Source organism: Cervus canadensis, chromosome 7 (assembly GCF_019320065.1).
Source record: "Cervus canadensis isolate Bull #8, Minnesota chromosome 7, ASM1932006v1, whole genome shotgun sequence".
NCBI lineage: Eukaryota > Metazoa > Chordata > Mammalia > Artiodactyla > Cervidae > Cervus > Cervus canadensis.
Genome location: NC_057392.1, coordinates 38,008,662 through 38,024,011, shown reverse-complemented (window position 1 = coordinate 38,024,011; position 15,350 = coordinate 38,008,662). Strand labels below are relative to the sequence as shown.

The 15,350-nt window shown below is 40.1% G+C and overlaps 1 protein-coding gene across 5 annotated transcripts in view; it reads left to right on the top strand.

The window, feature by feature from the left end:
• Positions 1–1,900: 1,900 nt before the first annotated feature.
• Positions 1,901–15,350, top strand: part of LOC122445571 (limbic system associated membrane protein) — a 687,896-nt gene continuing 674,446 nt past the window's right edge. For all 5 annotated transcript variants that reach the window (XM_043474966.1, XM_043474967.1, XM_043474963.1 and 2 more), the window contains exon 1: positions 1,901–2,516. In XM_043474966.1, the coding sequence (XP_043330901.1) occupies positions 2,362–2,516 (155 nt within the window). In that variant the 5' untranslated portion in view covers positions 1,901–2,361. The remainder of the gene's footprint in view (positions 2,517–15,350) is intronic.

Genomic DNA, 15,350 nt, shown 5'->3' with positions numbered 1-15,350 from the left:
GGAACCACAGGATTATGGGTTTTGTTGTTCAACCTGTACTTGGCTTAACCATTTTTTTTGCCTTGGCAAAGTGGGTTTCAAGTTTTAAATAGCTCAGTTCCAAATTAGTGGTAAAGAATCATTGGTTTATTACCTGGGACTCTTTGTTATCCTTAATATAGGAAAACTTGATTTACATAAATTTAATGTATAGTAGAAACAAAATTAATTGAACTCCATCAATCTTGAATTTGTGACCATTTGGATTTCAGTCCTTCCCAAGTTCTTTTCTTACAAAAGCAAAAGTTTTCCTTCCTTTCCTCACATAATCCATAAGAATGAATCTACTTTTCAGTTGATAAAATATAGCAGATAAATTCTTTGAATGGTCTAGGGGAACAAGGCAGGTGTCAGCACAGTAAGTACCTCCATAGACTTGTATTTTAGTGGAGTTTGATAAGGATTCCTAAACATATGTCTTTTGTTTCAAGTATTCTTGACTAATCATTTGTGTAAATAAGAGGAGTAAGCATAATATATGAATGTGTATGTGTATATTTGTGCATTTGTGCATTTACTTGTATGTACATGGAAAGTTATATAAGGCCCTGGAAATTGTTGTTGCCTCCAAATAGGAGAAATGGATTGTCTAAAGACAGGGATGGGAAAGATAACTTCATCTCACTCTACAGCATTCTGTACCACTTGATTTTGGCACCATGTGAATGCCTTAACTATTTGAATAAATAAAACTAAAAGGAAACAAATTTTGGTCTGTACATTTCCATCTTTTATGCTCAGCATGGGTACTGAGGGAGATGCTAATAGTTTGGGGCTATCACGAGTGACTCCTCGTGTAGGCTCCTTCTGGCCCTTATCACTTGGATTGCCTCATGGAGTAGAAGGAATGACAAATGATGGTAAGCTATCTTCCATTCATTGGAGTGCTGGATGAGGGCCTAGTGATACCCTGTAAGTGACAAGCTTTCTGAAGCACAAATCTCCTTCCTTGCCTACGGACATTTTGAGAAGCAAGCACCAGGAAAAACTTGGGAAGCCACAGCAACGTGACCCTGAAACAATAATCCTTAGTACCATTCCTCACGTGTGGGACTGAGTAAGGGTTTCCTGGAGAGTGAGGGATCAGGGATCAGCTGCTGAGGCTGGCACTTGGAAAAGACAAACCACGCATTCACACTCCAGGAAACTCAATACCAGCATTGTGTCCAATCCATCTTTCAGAAGGGGGCTTCAAGAGGGGGAGGGGATAAAGGAAGGAGAGAAAATAAACCTTAATCGTGTGAAAGACAGTGCAGGAGAGAGGAAAGAATGAACAGATGTGAGCATGAAAAGTCAGTTGCCAGGAATATTTAGTTTTGAAATCCACGTTGGCTGTTAATCTTCAGACTCCGCCGTCAAGTTTCTTCTGTTTTGCATTCCTCATCCCATCTTTCAGCAGCGGTCTCCCTCCACCCCTCAGGCTTCCCTGCCCTTCTCTGCTTCCCTCCCTCCATCTGTCAAGCTTCGCCTTCTCCTGGCGCTCCCTCCTTCCCCTGTCCCTTTTCCTTCCTTCCCCACCTTCGCCTCTCCTTCCCAGGACTCTTTCTCCTAGTCTTGTATAGCTCGAGTCCCTCTCCTTCTCCCCTTTCTCTTGCACGGTACCTCCAAGCTCCATCCCCTCTTCTTAAGGAAATCAGCCAGGCCTCCGATGGAGCTGTTGTCCTGACAACCTAAAGGCGCATCAGGCTTTCACTGAGGCTGGCTGCTGCTGAAGCGGGCAGTTGTGCAAAGCGAGGGGCCACGCGGAGGGAGGCGGAGGGGCTGTGCCACCGCGGGGGGCGGGGAGGTGCCGAGCGAGGCGGGGAGGGAGGGGCTGGAAGGAGAAACAGGAAGGGGAGGAGGGGGCGGAGGGAGCCTCCCGGCTACTGCCGCTGTAGTGAGGCTTTCTTTACACTCGCTGGCAGGCTGGGTGCCGGCTCCCGCGCCTGCCCGCCCGGGAAAGTGGGTTACGGAGGGAAGAAGCTCCGCGCCGACGCTGGCCAAGGCGCATCCAGCCCGAGAGACCAGAGACCACCTTCCTTTTTGCCGCCTTCTCTCCATCTTTTCTGGAGGGTTTTATATTTGTACTCTCACCTTTAAAATTGTGTTGCTTTGACTTTTTCCCACCGCAGCTCGGGTTTTATGAGGGCTTTGTGAAGTCTTAGAGGGAGAAGAGACTGAGCGAGGGAGAGAGAGGCAAAGTGGAAAGGACCGCAGATTGGCAGAGCGCGTCCCGCCTCTGCCGTGGATGAAAGCCCTCGGTTGCTAAAGCCCGCTCGGCGAGCAGCGCGCACACACACACCCTCCAGAGTAGCCCCGACCCCGCACCTCGGCGTGGCCACCATGGTCGCCAGAGTTCAGCCTGATCGGAAACAGTTGCCTCTGGTCCTACTGAGATTGCTCTGCCTTCTTCCCACAGGACTGCCCGTCCGCAGCGTGGATTTTAACCGAGGCACCGACAACATCACCGTGAGGCAGGGGGACACGGCCATCCTCAGGTAAGGCTTTCGGGCAACTTTTCTGCGGCGCTTAAGTGTGTGTATGGGTGTGTGTTCTCCTTGAACTCCAGCTCCTGATGCTGCAGGCTTGTGGAGGGTGCGTGTGTGTGTGTGTGTGTGTGTGTGAGTGTGCGCGCGCGCGCTTTCGTGCGCCTTTTACGGTCGGGTCGAAATAGCTGCCAGCAAATCTCAAGGGGATGCTGGTCCCTCTCTAGGACCAGCAGGGTTGATTAAATGTTGTTTGGTTCTTCGGATCTTGTTTCTCTGAGAAAGCGTAACTTCATCTATGGTATTAGTGACATGAGGGCGGTATTCTTGCTTTTGTGATTGGAGATGGTTTGCTCAAGACTTTTGTTAGGGTTCCTTAATTGAGAAAGAAGAGTTGTTGGTTCTGGCTTTTAGAGAGTGTACACAGTAGTGCATTCTCCGTGGTGTCTGTGTGTATGTGCATGTGGGTATGTACATAAAGGCTCTCAATCTGCCCCAGCAGTAGTTTGGTTAGGAGACTTTTCCTAAGGATCTTCTAATTGACATGGAGGGCAGTAAATCAATCTTTAGAACTTTGGTTAGTTACTGAGCCTTTTCTCTGGTATGTGAATAGACATCAACACAAGAATGAAGAGGAGAAAAAAAGAAACTTGCCAAATTGCTATTATTTAAGAATAGGAGTCTTAAACACAGAGGTTAGGAAATAATTAACCTGGCATAAAATGGATATTTCAAATTGATTATTGACCTCAACATCTCATCTCTATGCAGTTCTGCCAAACTCTGAAATATAATTTGGGATTGAAATTTGTAAAGGAAGAATCCCAAGTCCTTGGAGTTTGACCCCTACAAGGGACAGAGAGCTGGAGAAACTCAGATGGAACCTAGCCATAATTCTGTTTCTAAAGAGCTCCTAGCCTGTTTTCCTGCATTTTTTTTTCTCTCTTTCCCCTCTCTATCCACTGCATATGCCCCTTGTCCCTTTTTATAGCTTTCCTTGAATTTCTACCAGATACTAAAAACATTAAAAAGAAAAAAAAAAAAAAAAGAATGAAAGAAAATGTTCTCCTTGGAGATCCTTTAAAATCTCATTTCATCCAAATGAAATGACCTAGTGTCAGTCTGTCTGGCTGGCTAATATTGCTTGTTGTGGCAATAAAAAGCAGGATCTTATAGAAAAAGAAGCCTCTAATCTGTGTGCAAGGAGCTGATAGTGCATAAACCCTGGGGCATCAGGGAGCAGTTCTGTAGCAGAGCTGCCTACAGCAGCAAAGTTTTCCTTCCTTTCTTCAGAAATAAATTTGGTTGGCTGTCACGGTGTCCTGCTTTGGGATCGCTCGCCTTGTTAGAGAGGAATGTGTATGTTGTGCATGTTGTGTTGTGTGTGTGTGTGTGTTGCTGTGGAGCATAAAAACTAAGAAAATCCTAATGTGTAAGTATCCCTTTCTTCGTTTCCTGAGCACTAGGTGATTATGAATCCCAAAGATCCTACTATCCAAAACATATTTTCCCTTCCAGCTCTCCAGCCCTGTAAAACCTGCAAGTGTGATTTGTCCACACGGAGTAATAAGATTTGTAGAGTAATTTATCTGTTTGCAAAGGGATATGGACATAATGCAGAAAATGTTTTTGCAAACACATAAGCATTCCACCTTAACTGCTAGCATTCATATTCCCTAACATCATTAACCCTTTACAAGTGAAGCATTCTCTGTAAATTTATGCTATTTTTAGAAAGATTTGTTTTCACTGATTATATGAGTGTGGGAAAAGTGAATACTCTGGGTGTATAAGTTTTTATTTATGTGTCCATGAACTTTGCACTGTCTTTGTAATTCAGCATCACCTATGTCTTAAGCTACAGTCATCAAAGAGTTAGATAACCATGTCAATGCTAATTTAGAAGGAAAAAAGGAATTCTTATATTTTTGTGCACTGTATGCATACAAATCTGTCTATGAGAGGCAGTCTCACTACATAAATTTCTATATATGATATGTACATACTTCTGTGTCTCGAAAGAAATAGAGTTTTCTTTAAGCACTACACTTTAGTAGACATTGCAATGTGGAAATGGTAGATTGTGAGAATAGAGAATGATTATAGAAGCAGTTATTCCCTGGGAGAGAGAAGGTTTTCAAACAGTGCCTGTAAAGAATTCACCTGAGATAGCCCATTAATTTCCCAGACCTCACCTAACGTGCCCTCGTTTTTATTTCCTTTGCCTTGGACAAGGCTTTATTTTTGGGTTTGTGGAGCTCTATCAGAAGTAACTATGGAGAGAGTTCCTTTTGTTTTCTTAGCTGACCTTCTTCTCAATCTCTTTAACTGAGTCCAGTAAGCTTTGTGGGTCAGTTTCCTGCTGAAGAATGGCACTCTTGCTTTCTGTTTACAAGTCTAGCCTGGGAAAGGCTTGCTTCCACTTTATTTGTGACATTTTACTGGGAGCATGAGCTTCCAGGGGAGGAGAGGAAGGAGAACTTGATTCATTGGAAGCCACAGTAGATGTTTGGCACAGAGAAAGTGAAATGGCAAAGGGAAAAAAGTCCTCTCTCAGTGAGTCTGTGGCCCTGAATGATCTGAAATGGCAACAGAAGACAAGGGAGGTTTGTAATTCTGGTGGTCCAGTGACAGGAGCTTGGCTGACTGTCCCTAAAACATCTACCTTCACTGCCTTACTTCCATGAACAAGTCTATTTTGGGGGGTAATTGATGCCTATTTTTGTACAATCATGGTCTTTGATATAAATGTGTTCCTTGATAGGAGAGCATATATGAGTCTTGGTGTCTTGTTCTCTAATTTCTATCTTTTGTAAAAGATAAAAGAAAGACTATAGAATGAAGGTGACAAAACTAGTTGGAAAGAGAAAGAATTTCATGTATACCCGCCTAACCCTGTTGTTTCCCAGAAGGAATTCTAGATCTTTCTGAGCGCCTCTATAAGAGTCTGTAAGAATGAGAGGAAACCACAGCACCAACTTCCATCTCAAAGGCAAAGGATCAGAGTGTGTGTCACAGACCAGTGGCAGAAGCAGCAGCACCTGGGTTGCCTTCCTAAATCCTACTGGACCAGAATCTGCATTGACTTGGTTTGTGCAGTAAAGTATGAGGCACATGTACCCACCTGACCTTGTTATTGTTGTTAAATCTCTCAGTCGTGTCCTATTCTTTGCGACCCCCTGGACTGCAGCACGCCAGGCTTCCCTGTCCTTTTCACCATCCCCCAGAGTTTGCTCAGACTCATGTCCATTGGGGGGAAGTCTTGGTTGCTTTTCTGAAGCCACCTCACTACCACTACCCACAAGTGGAAGAGTTCATCAGTTACTGGATGAGCTTCTAGCCCTGGTCCTTCCAACCATCCTCCTTGTACTCAGGTTCTTGTAGGGATTCACTTCCTGATAAATCTTGGCAGGTTGAAACCAGACAGACGTTTTGATAAAGTAAAGGAAGAGTGGAAATAATGTTCCAATCTGACCTTTAAAATTTCATTTTTAACAGTCCCACAAACAGTATTTTCAATATTAGCAGCATATGTCTGGAAAGATAATTATAAAATAGTTAATTCCAATATATCTGCCCATAAGGTAACTTTGTAGAAATGACATATATTCATGTCTGGACATATTCCCTAAGTACATGTATGGTGAGATGCAGAGGGTACACATTAGTGTTGTGACTTTAAATGTTTAAAATTGGGGGTATTGAAGTTGCATTTATTTCACTATTCTGACCCTATTTGATGCTTCCGGGATATTATAATACCTTCTATGGTGATAAGATTTTTTCCATTTAAATGTAAATGTACCTAGTAAGTGTTAGGTATAAGAAACTAAGTATCTATGTTTAAAATAGTTAAATGTTTAGTTTTTCAAAATTCTTGGTCTTTAATTCCTTGTTTGTTTCTACACTAAAAGAAAAAGAAGAAACATTAAAAAGATGTGATTATTTGACAGCAAAATGTAAAAATTTTGTGCAAATTTCAAGGGGAAAATGGCTTCTCTTCTATAAAGCATCTGGCACGCCTACATTCACAAAGAAACTGTCAACAATCAAACAAACTCCTGACACAATATGTGATTTTTCTACCACTTATAATTATTCATTATTTGAAAACAAACTTTATGTTTCTACAGGGCAAGTTTGAGAAAGTTTTCTTTTTCTGTAGCTAACTCACTAACGGTTATCAAAATTTATAGGTTATTACTGATACTTTAAGGACTGATCGTTTTGCTCATTAAGTCCTCTATTAAATATATTTAGTACATAATGAAGGTGAATATTTGTTGTCTAAGAATATAGCATATCATATACATTATTAAAGATGTTTATGCATTTATATCATTTACTGTTCATTTATGTCCTGAGGAACACAGCAGCAAATCTCATGTGACAAATACAAACTGGTAATTTGTGTTTCTGTAAGTATGAAACGCATACATGCAACACATGTTAAACTAATTGTCCTGTGCACTTTGACTTTGAATGAATTATTCTTAGAACTGTGATGTGAAGAACCAAAGAGGACTGACTCATCTACTAAATCAGTTGGTGAGAGTTAAACATTTGTGTTTCTTGAAGCTGGTGGGCATTATGTGGACATAATAGCAAACTCAGGCAAAAAAAGAATTGGTGTGTTAGTGTGGCCTCTGGGAGCTCCAAGTACCAATGTCTGTGACTCACCTGATAGGAGGTTTCCTGAATGTGTTCTGGCACGCTTTGCTGTCTTCACCAGAGCCCAGCAGAGCCTACCCTTTCAGGTACCCTTATGACCATTGGTCTTGCTCTTCTGTGAATATCCTTCCTGTTATTTTGTATGACTCAGGAGTGCTGGGCTATAATTTTGGATCTATCCTTGTATGCTACATGACTTTGAGACATCTCTTAAATATTTTTTAAGAGATGCTTAAAAACCAGTTGCTGGTTTCATTTATAAAATGACAAGATTACCTGTTTTAGTTACTCTATAGGGTTGTTTTAAAGACCCCGCAAGAGATAAAGTAGTTTAGTTTGGTAAATAGTAAACTGCTACATAAAGCAAAAAGTGTCAGTTGTTCTCTAACCATATGTAGCCAGTTGTTTAGACTCTAGGGAGCTCTTTTTTAGACCAATGTTTCTCAAACTTGAAGGTGTATCCAAAGTACCTGGAAAGTGAAAAAGTGCAAGTCGCTCAGTTGTGTCTGTTTGTGAGTCAGACTCCATGACTATACCGTCCATGGAATTCTCCAGGCCAGAATACTGGAGTGGGCTGCTGTTGCCTTCTCCAGGGGATCTTCCCAATCTAAGGATTGAACCCAGGTCTCCTGCATTGCAGGCAGATTCCTTACCAGCTGAGCCTCCAGGGAAGCCCAAATTACCTGGAGTGCTCATTAAAAACACAGACTACCTGGCCCCCATCTTCAGGGTTTCTGATTTCAGTAGGTATCTGGTCGGGGCTGAAGTCTGCCTTCCTAGCAAGTACTCAGATGGTGCTGATGCTGCAGGACTGGGTCACACTTTGAGAACCACCCACTCTGGCTGCTACATGTGTCTTCTGTAGATGAGCACCTTCAGTATCTGATAGTCACTTGCTAAATTCCAAAATCTCAGAGCCTGTCCCAGGCCTACTAAATCAGAATCTGCATTTAACAAGATCCCAAGTGACTCATGAGCACATTAGAGTTGGGGAAATGGTGCTGCACAGAGTTCATAACTGTGGCTGAACATTACATTCTACTGGAAGCCTTTTTAAAAAGAGTGAAGCTACATATTCCCTACTCTCTGAAATCCTGATTGAATTAGTTTGAGATGGGGCTTGGGTGTAGATATTTAAAAAATGATTCTGATATGTACAGAGTTGAGAACTACTGCTTCACTGGTTGAAAAATCTTTTACAAACCATGTTCAGGGCAGCACTCTCTAGATACGTAGGAAAAAGTATAGTCATGTGTGCAGTCTGGGAAATATTTCAACAGCATAGATGTACAAATTCAATTGAGAGAGAGGAAAGAGATCATCAAAGATCCATTTCTTTACCACACAATCTCATCCCTACAGTGTCATGGAAAATAGAGTGATTTTATTTTAATATGGATCCAATTTATATAATATCTCCTAAAATAGCATTAAAGCTTGATTTTTCACATCCTGTTGTCTTGTGTACTCTCTTTCAGTACACAAGTACTGACACAAGTACGTTGGCCAAGACACAAAGATACAAAACGGTTTTAGATTTTTTTTTTTTAATGGTAGAAAAGAGACTTTATTTAGTCAAGGAAAATGTCTTTGGTCTTATTCAAATAGGCTTACTTCTGTGTACTTCTGTTGTCATGTTTGCTGCAAATATGATTTACAAAATAATAGCTAGATGTTTGTAGAATTCATCTCAACTTTACATGGTGATCAATCGACTTGAAACTAATAGGCAAGTGTTTATGTCAAAGATAAAGAATTTTTATCAAGGGTATAAGTTTAGAATGTTCAGAAAGTAGAGTTGTCCCATGATATCTGTGAGGATTCATTCCAAGAGCCCCTTGTATACCTAAATCTGCAGGTGCTCAAGTCCCTTATATAAAACAGCATTGTATTTGCATGTAACATGCGCACATGCCTCAGTATACTTTAAGTCATCTCTGGATTACTTGTAATACCTAATATTATGTAAATGATATGTAAATAGTTGTAAATAAAATGCAAATGCTATGTAAATAGTTGCCAGTGCCCTGGCAAATTCAAGCTTTGCTTTTTTGGAACTTTCTGGAATTTTTCTTCCAAATATTTTCAATCTTCAGTTGGTTGAATCTGTGGATGCAGAATCTGTGGATACAAAGGGCCAACTGTAGTCAGAAGACCAAGATCTAAATATCTTGAAATAGTCAGATCTATTAAATGTGTGTAACTGACACTTACTTGACCTACTATGCAAGCTATTCTTATGATCAAATGAGATACTATGTATCCAAGTGTTTTGTAAACTGTAAAATGGTATAAAATGTAATCTCTTAATAAAATTTTATCATATTCACAGTGGGAAATAACTTTTATAAAATTAGAAAACTATAAACTAAGCTTTTTATTTGTATTATAAAAATAGAAAGTTGGCCATTTGCTTTAAGATGTTTGTATCAATTCTTTTCAAGCCCTTTAAAGTCATGTGTATCTTAGAGTATAGATGAGCTTGCTATCAGGAGTGCAGGATGAGTGAACACATTTCTGTAGTCACCTGTAATCAAAACATAATCTCAAGTTAATGAGTGATTAACCTTTCAGAAGAAAACACGTTGCTTCAGAGTTTGTTAATTACTGTGGGTAAATTTGTAGAAATTTAGACTAAGAAAGGCCTTGGAGATTAGGCAGTCTACCATCTCCTTTTAAAGTGATATAACTGAGAAGAGGAAAATTTAGTTGGTTGTCCAAAGATTTGAGTGACTATTTGAGAACTAGAATAGATGTCTCCTATTTCTCATTTCAGAGTTCTTTATTCCACAGTACCGCTGAAATTGTTTTCTTGCTATACCATGATATGCCATTGTTGCCCCTCTAAAAACTGTTAAAACATCTCTTCCTCTTTCCCTTCCTTCCCCAGTTCTGCCCTCTCTTTCCTCCTCTCCCTGTCCTTCCCTTCCCCTCCCCTTGCCTCCTTTCTTCTCTATTATTGTCCCGCCCTTCTCTCTTCTCCCCACCCTTTCTCTCTCTTCTTACTTCCCTCTCTTCACTTTCTCAGCCCTGCATATGGAAACTGAACTTATCTGTAGAAGATCATCCAGGTAGTGCTGATCAAGGAGGGGCTTTTCACGAAATGCATCTTTCCCATGTTTGCTGTCTATCTGAGCCAGATAGATTTTCATTTTGTGCAGCCTCCAATGTATCATATTCTCAAAGCTATTCTTATATTTGGTGGAAACTGCAGAGATCTCCTGTCCTCAACAACTTTTATTTCCTTTTGCTTTTAATCCTTTCCTTCCAGCTTCTGATACCCCTACCTGTTACTCAGAATTTTTATTTTAATTCTTACCTGATTTCTTTCTTATCTGAAAGTTCTTTGGCCCAGTACTTCTCCTAGGTTCCTAAGCTCTACTACCTTCTAACGGCCACTTATGACCTTTCGCTTGTTTCAAGTCTCCTACGATTTGTCCCTCTTGTAGACTCAACTAGGATGGCTGCAGTAAGGTTGTGATCTCAGTTGGCAGGCTCTCCTTTCTTTGAAGACACTGATACTTGTATCAGATTCTTTCAGTGAAGGTAGATCTTTTATTTTGTTTTTTCTAATTTGCACAAAAGTTACTCTGGGCTAATAGTTGGGACTGATGGTGAAAAACTGGGAGGAACTAGAAATAGATCTAGACCTATCTCTGGGGACGGTGGAGGCACTGCAGGTACTTATGCCCTGCTGCAGCTGCCTGGGGAGTTTCTGGTGTGGCATGAGGACAAGGTCTCATGAAGCTTTCTTACCTGGTAAGTGGCAGAGCCGAGGGAGGTACAACATGGAACACCAAGAAAGGGGCAGAGCACACAGTAAGGGGAAAATGGCAGGTCAGGAGCTTTCAGTGAGTCCACCCCCCGCCAGGTGCAGGCAGTGTTACAGGGAGGTCTCCCAGCTCCTGGTAGAGACTTGGTCTCTAGACTGAGGCTCAGAAAAGCAACAAGAGTCCTTGGCTTAAACACTGGCTTGAACAGGACAGAGTCCTCAGTGATAAGGGATATTCTCCAGACATATTGCCAAGATAAGTAACTTGCTCAAGGAGTAAGAGAGGAGGATGTAATCTCTAGAACTGAAGCTCTGTGTCAAAGCTGTTGTAACAAGGGGTGACACAGAGATTCATCTCAGAATGCTGAACCCGATCTTTTCATTCTTTTGCTATATAAGTTCAGGATCATAAACCTGGTCCAGCTTTGTGGGGTAAAGATGAAGACAAAGGTCTGCAATGAAGTAGGAATGACACTACTTGCTTCTCCTTGCCATAGGTAAACTTACTGGATTACATCTTTAGTCTACTTAGACTTTCCAGACTCCAGATAGTTGGCAGAACCATGGATCTGAGCTCACCTGACTAGCCCAAGCCTATTGTCTTTCAGTATTAATCTAGAAATGTCCCCAGATCCTTCAAAGGCTTTTCATTATTCACAACATGAAGTCAGAGGTCCTTGGCCTGGATAATGCTCCACGACCCGCTACTTCACTGTGTCCACTGATTCAGAACCACTTACAGTGGTGCCCTTGAGCACGCTAGTGTGCGCATACAGTGCTGGTTCTTTCCTTTCTTCGTGATGCTCTCCCTGCCTGGAACCTCTTTCCCCTCTCCACCCCTCCCTTCATACTTCTTTGTTGGGTTGCCTCTATGCCGCTCTTTGTAGGCTCCAGGTTAGTTCTGGTTTTGTCTGTTTCAGGTAATTTTCCCTAATACCGTATTTATTATCACCAACAGCCACTCTGTACACTGCCCTCCAGCTTAACTGAGATGTAGTTGACAAAATTGCATAAAGTTAAGGTATACAAAGGGATGATGTGATATATGTATCAGTTGTGAAAAGATGACTAAAATCAAGTTAATTGGCACATTCATCACCTCATATGGTTATCTTTGTGTGTGTGTGTGTGAGAGAGAGAGAGAGAGAACACCGAAGATTGACTTTCCTAGAAAACTTCATATATACAGTACAAAAACCATAGTCACCTTGCTGTACTTTAGATTCCCAGAACTTACTCATCTTATGACTGAAAATCTGTACCCTTTGACTAATATCTCCCCATTTCTGCCACCCCTCAAGCACCTCACAATCACCACGCTGCTTTCTGCCTCTATGACTTTGACTTTCCTAGATTCTGCATGTAGGTAAGAATGCAGAATTTATCTTTATCTGTCTAGCTTATTTCATTTAGCATAACGTCCTCCAAGTTTATTCACATTGTCACAGAGGGAAAAATTTTCTTGGGATCACTGCAGTATATGCATATCTCAGTGTAGCATTTACTACACTTAAAAGTTATACTCACTTGTATCTTGCTTCAAATGTCCTATTAGCTCTTCAGAGTCACATGTCTCATCTACATTACCTTTTCATTCCAGTATTTTTAGCCTATAACCCATAGGTGCTCAGATAAATATTTGCTCACTGAATTGAACAGAGAGGGATAGTCATACTATAAATCAAGCCGAGCAGATATTGGTTTATGAAAGAAGAAACAAATTAGGAGGAGACATGGGTGAAGCAAGTTATGTTAGGGGTGGAATCGTCCAGCCCTAGAGTGATCATGGATGTGTAGTTGAAGAGGATGTAGTAAAATAAGAAATTGATTGTTTTCTGATCATTAGTGAGGTGGATTAGGGGGTTTTGCTAGAAATATCAATACTTTGAACATTTCCCATTGCAGCTATTTTCAAGGACAGCTTTCTAGAGAAGGTCAAATAGGGTATTTTAGGAGAATCGCAAAACTTAAGTCACACGGCCCAGACAATTATGCAGTTTCCTCTGATAGAGGAGCAGCTTGTGACAGAGCCAAGAGACCCTCAGTGCTCCTGAAGTGAGGCATATCCACAATCTGAAGAGCTCAGCCTCGCAGCAGCTGCCTGTTAGAGGAGAAACTTTCTGGAAACCGCTGAGACTTTCTCCCTCTAGTGGTGGCCATGGACTTTCAGGGACTAAGTTGGGGATTTGGGAGCAGGATTGTTGTGCACCTCATCTGTTCTCCTTTGGTGTGAAATGAGGCAAGGGGCAGAATACTCACACTCATTTGACTCAAAGTAATTACTCACACTGAACAATGATGCCTACCTGAGTTTTGCAGTGTAGGGTTCATTACTCACTCCTGGAGAAATTCCAGCTTGAATGTACAGTGGGCTTTGTAATAATCCCAAATTCCCTTTTGTACATCTTGCCATAATGCACACGGGCATTGTTTGTATTAGGTCAGAGGGAAAATGCAACCCAGCTTCTCATACACTAATGCATTAATATTTATCCCATTGTAATCTTTGATGATGTGTTTCTATATTGACTGTCTGTATCTTGAAGTTTTCGAAAGTTAATAACATCTTTTCTGAAGCTGTGCTTTAGACATGTTACTGTTTGCCACATTATCCTTCTAGAAACAAAAGATAACAATGAGAGTGATGCAGTTCAGTACTAAGTCATAAGTAACCAAAATACGTGTGAAAATACTGACTGTGAAAAATAATTGGTTTTCTTATTCCTAATTTTTTTGCCTCTTCATCTCACTCTAACATACTGCATCAGGGCTGTTTAGTTTATGGAGTTTGAATCACATATGGCTGCCAGTTTGTGGCTGATCTTCATCTTGAGATAACCAAAGATTGTTGTCATCTTCTGTATGTTCATGATGCAATTGTATGAGCATATCTCAAGATCAGCATTGTCTATTGCTGAATCATGAGCTTAGCATATGAATGGATTTTTATTTGACTCTCTTTTGACCTCTGTTCTTCCATGTATCTTTGGTGTCTAATCTGATGAATTAATATCTAATATTATCACCATGACAAGAAACTGCCTAAAGTCTATAGGATATAGACTAGATTACTAGATTAGAGAAATTTTACATTGAAAATCAAGAGTTTTAGACTTTAGTCCTACAAAACTATTGTCTGTAGAAAGTTGGAAATTAGCTTCCATAGTTACACCTCCTGGTATAATTCCTACTTGCCTATTTAACAAAGATGTTGGTCTGGTAAAGTGACATTATATTTTTGAATATGGTTGAGTACATCAGATGAAATGCATGATGTTATAAATGGGATGATGATATGCTCAAATTAAAAAGAATAATAAACTCCTGTATTGTACATGTCATGAAACTGAAAGTTAGTCTCACAATTGTGTCTGACTCTTTGCGACCCATGTAGCCTGCCTGGCTCCTCTGCCCATGGGATTCTCCCTGCAAGAATACTGGAGTTGGGTTGCCAACAAGGAGTGTTGGCATATACATAAGAATACAAGGAGTGGGTTGCCATTTCCTTCTCCAGGGGATCTTCCAAACCTCGGGATTGAACCCATGTCTCCCACATTGCAGGCGGATTCTTTACCAACTGAGCCACTAGGGAAACTATAAATGTCATAGTGTAGGAAATAAAAATATTTTCATATCTTACTGCCTTAATTCTTGTATAAAAATGAAACAGCACAAAATACAGATATTCAGAAAATAATATGTGTTTATACAGAATCTGTTATGCTTAAACAATTTGTGTCACAGATATACTTAATCTGTACTGTATAGATGTGTTTGAACACATTTTTATTTTTAATTTCTTCAACATATATTTATAATTATATATAAAAAGAAAAAGCATACATGTACCTTTTATATGTACACAAAATTTGCATATGCAAAGTGTAAATGTGAATATTATTGTGAACATAGATCATAGCACACTCTAATAGGAACTTAATTAATTTGGTACACTGATGATTGAGGAAGTTTATGGCAAACAACCAAGTTTTCCAGGTTATCAAGGATGTGAATATATTCAGTATATAAGAAGCATCACATGTTGGCTTTCTTAATTCATTTTGGTTAATATATTTTATTTGTAATTAATAATTATGCAAGTTCTAGAATTATTTTGAAAGTGAAGTCATACTTAATATTTCTTGTTTCTATTACATGTTGGTTATCATAGAGTTCCTAGAAAGTAAAGTCTTATAATATTTTTTCTATGTATATTATGGAGTAGAAATTAATACTATCTTAGCTAAATGAAAAATAGTTTAAAAAATAGTCAATTTTTTTAATATATGATCCCAATGCTAGACTAAATTTCTATTTTCTTTCATCTCAGTCACCAAAATGTCTAGTTATCTGTTAACAAACATTCTTCCTGAAGATGAGAAACTGGCCACTAAAAGAGAAGA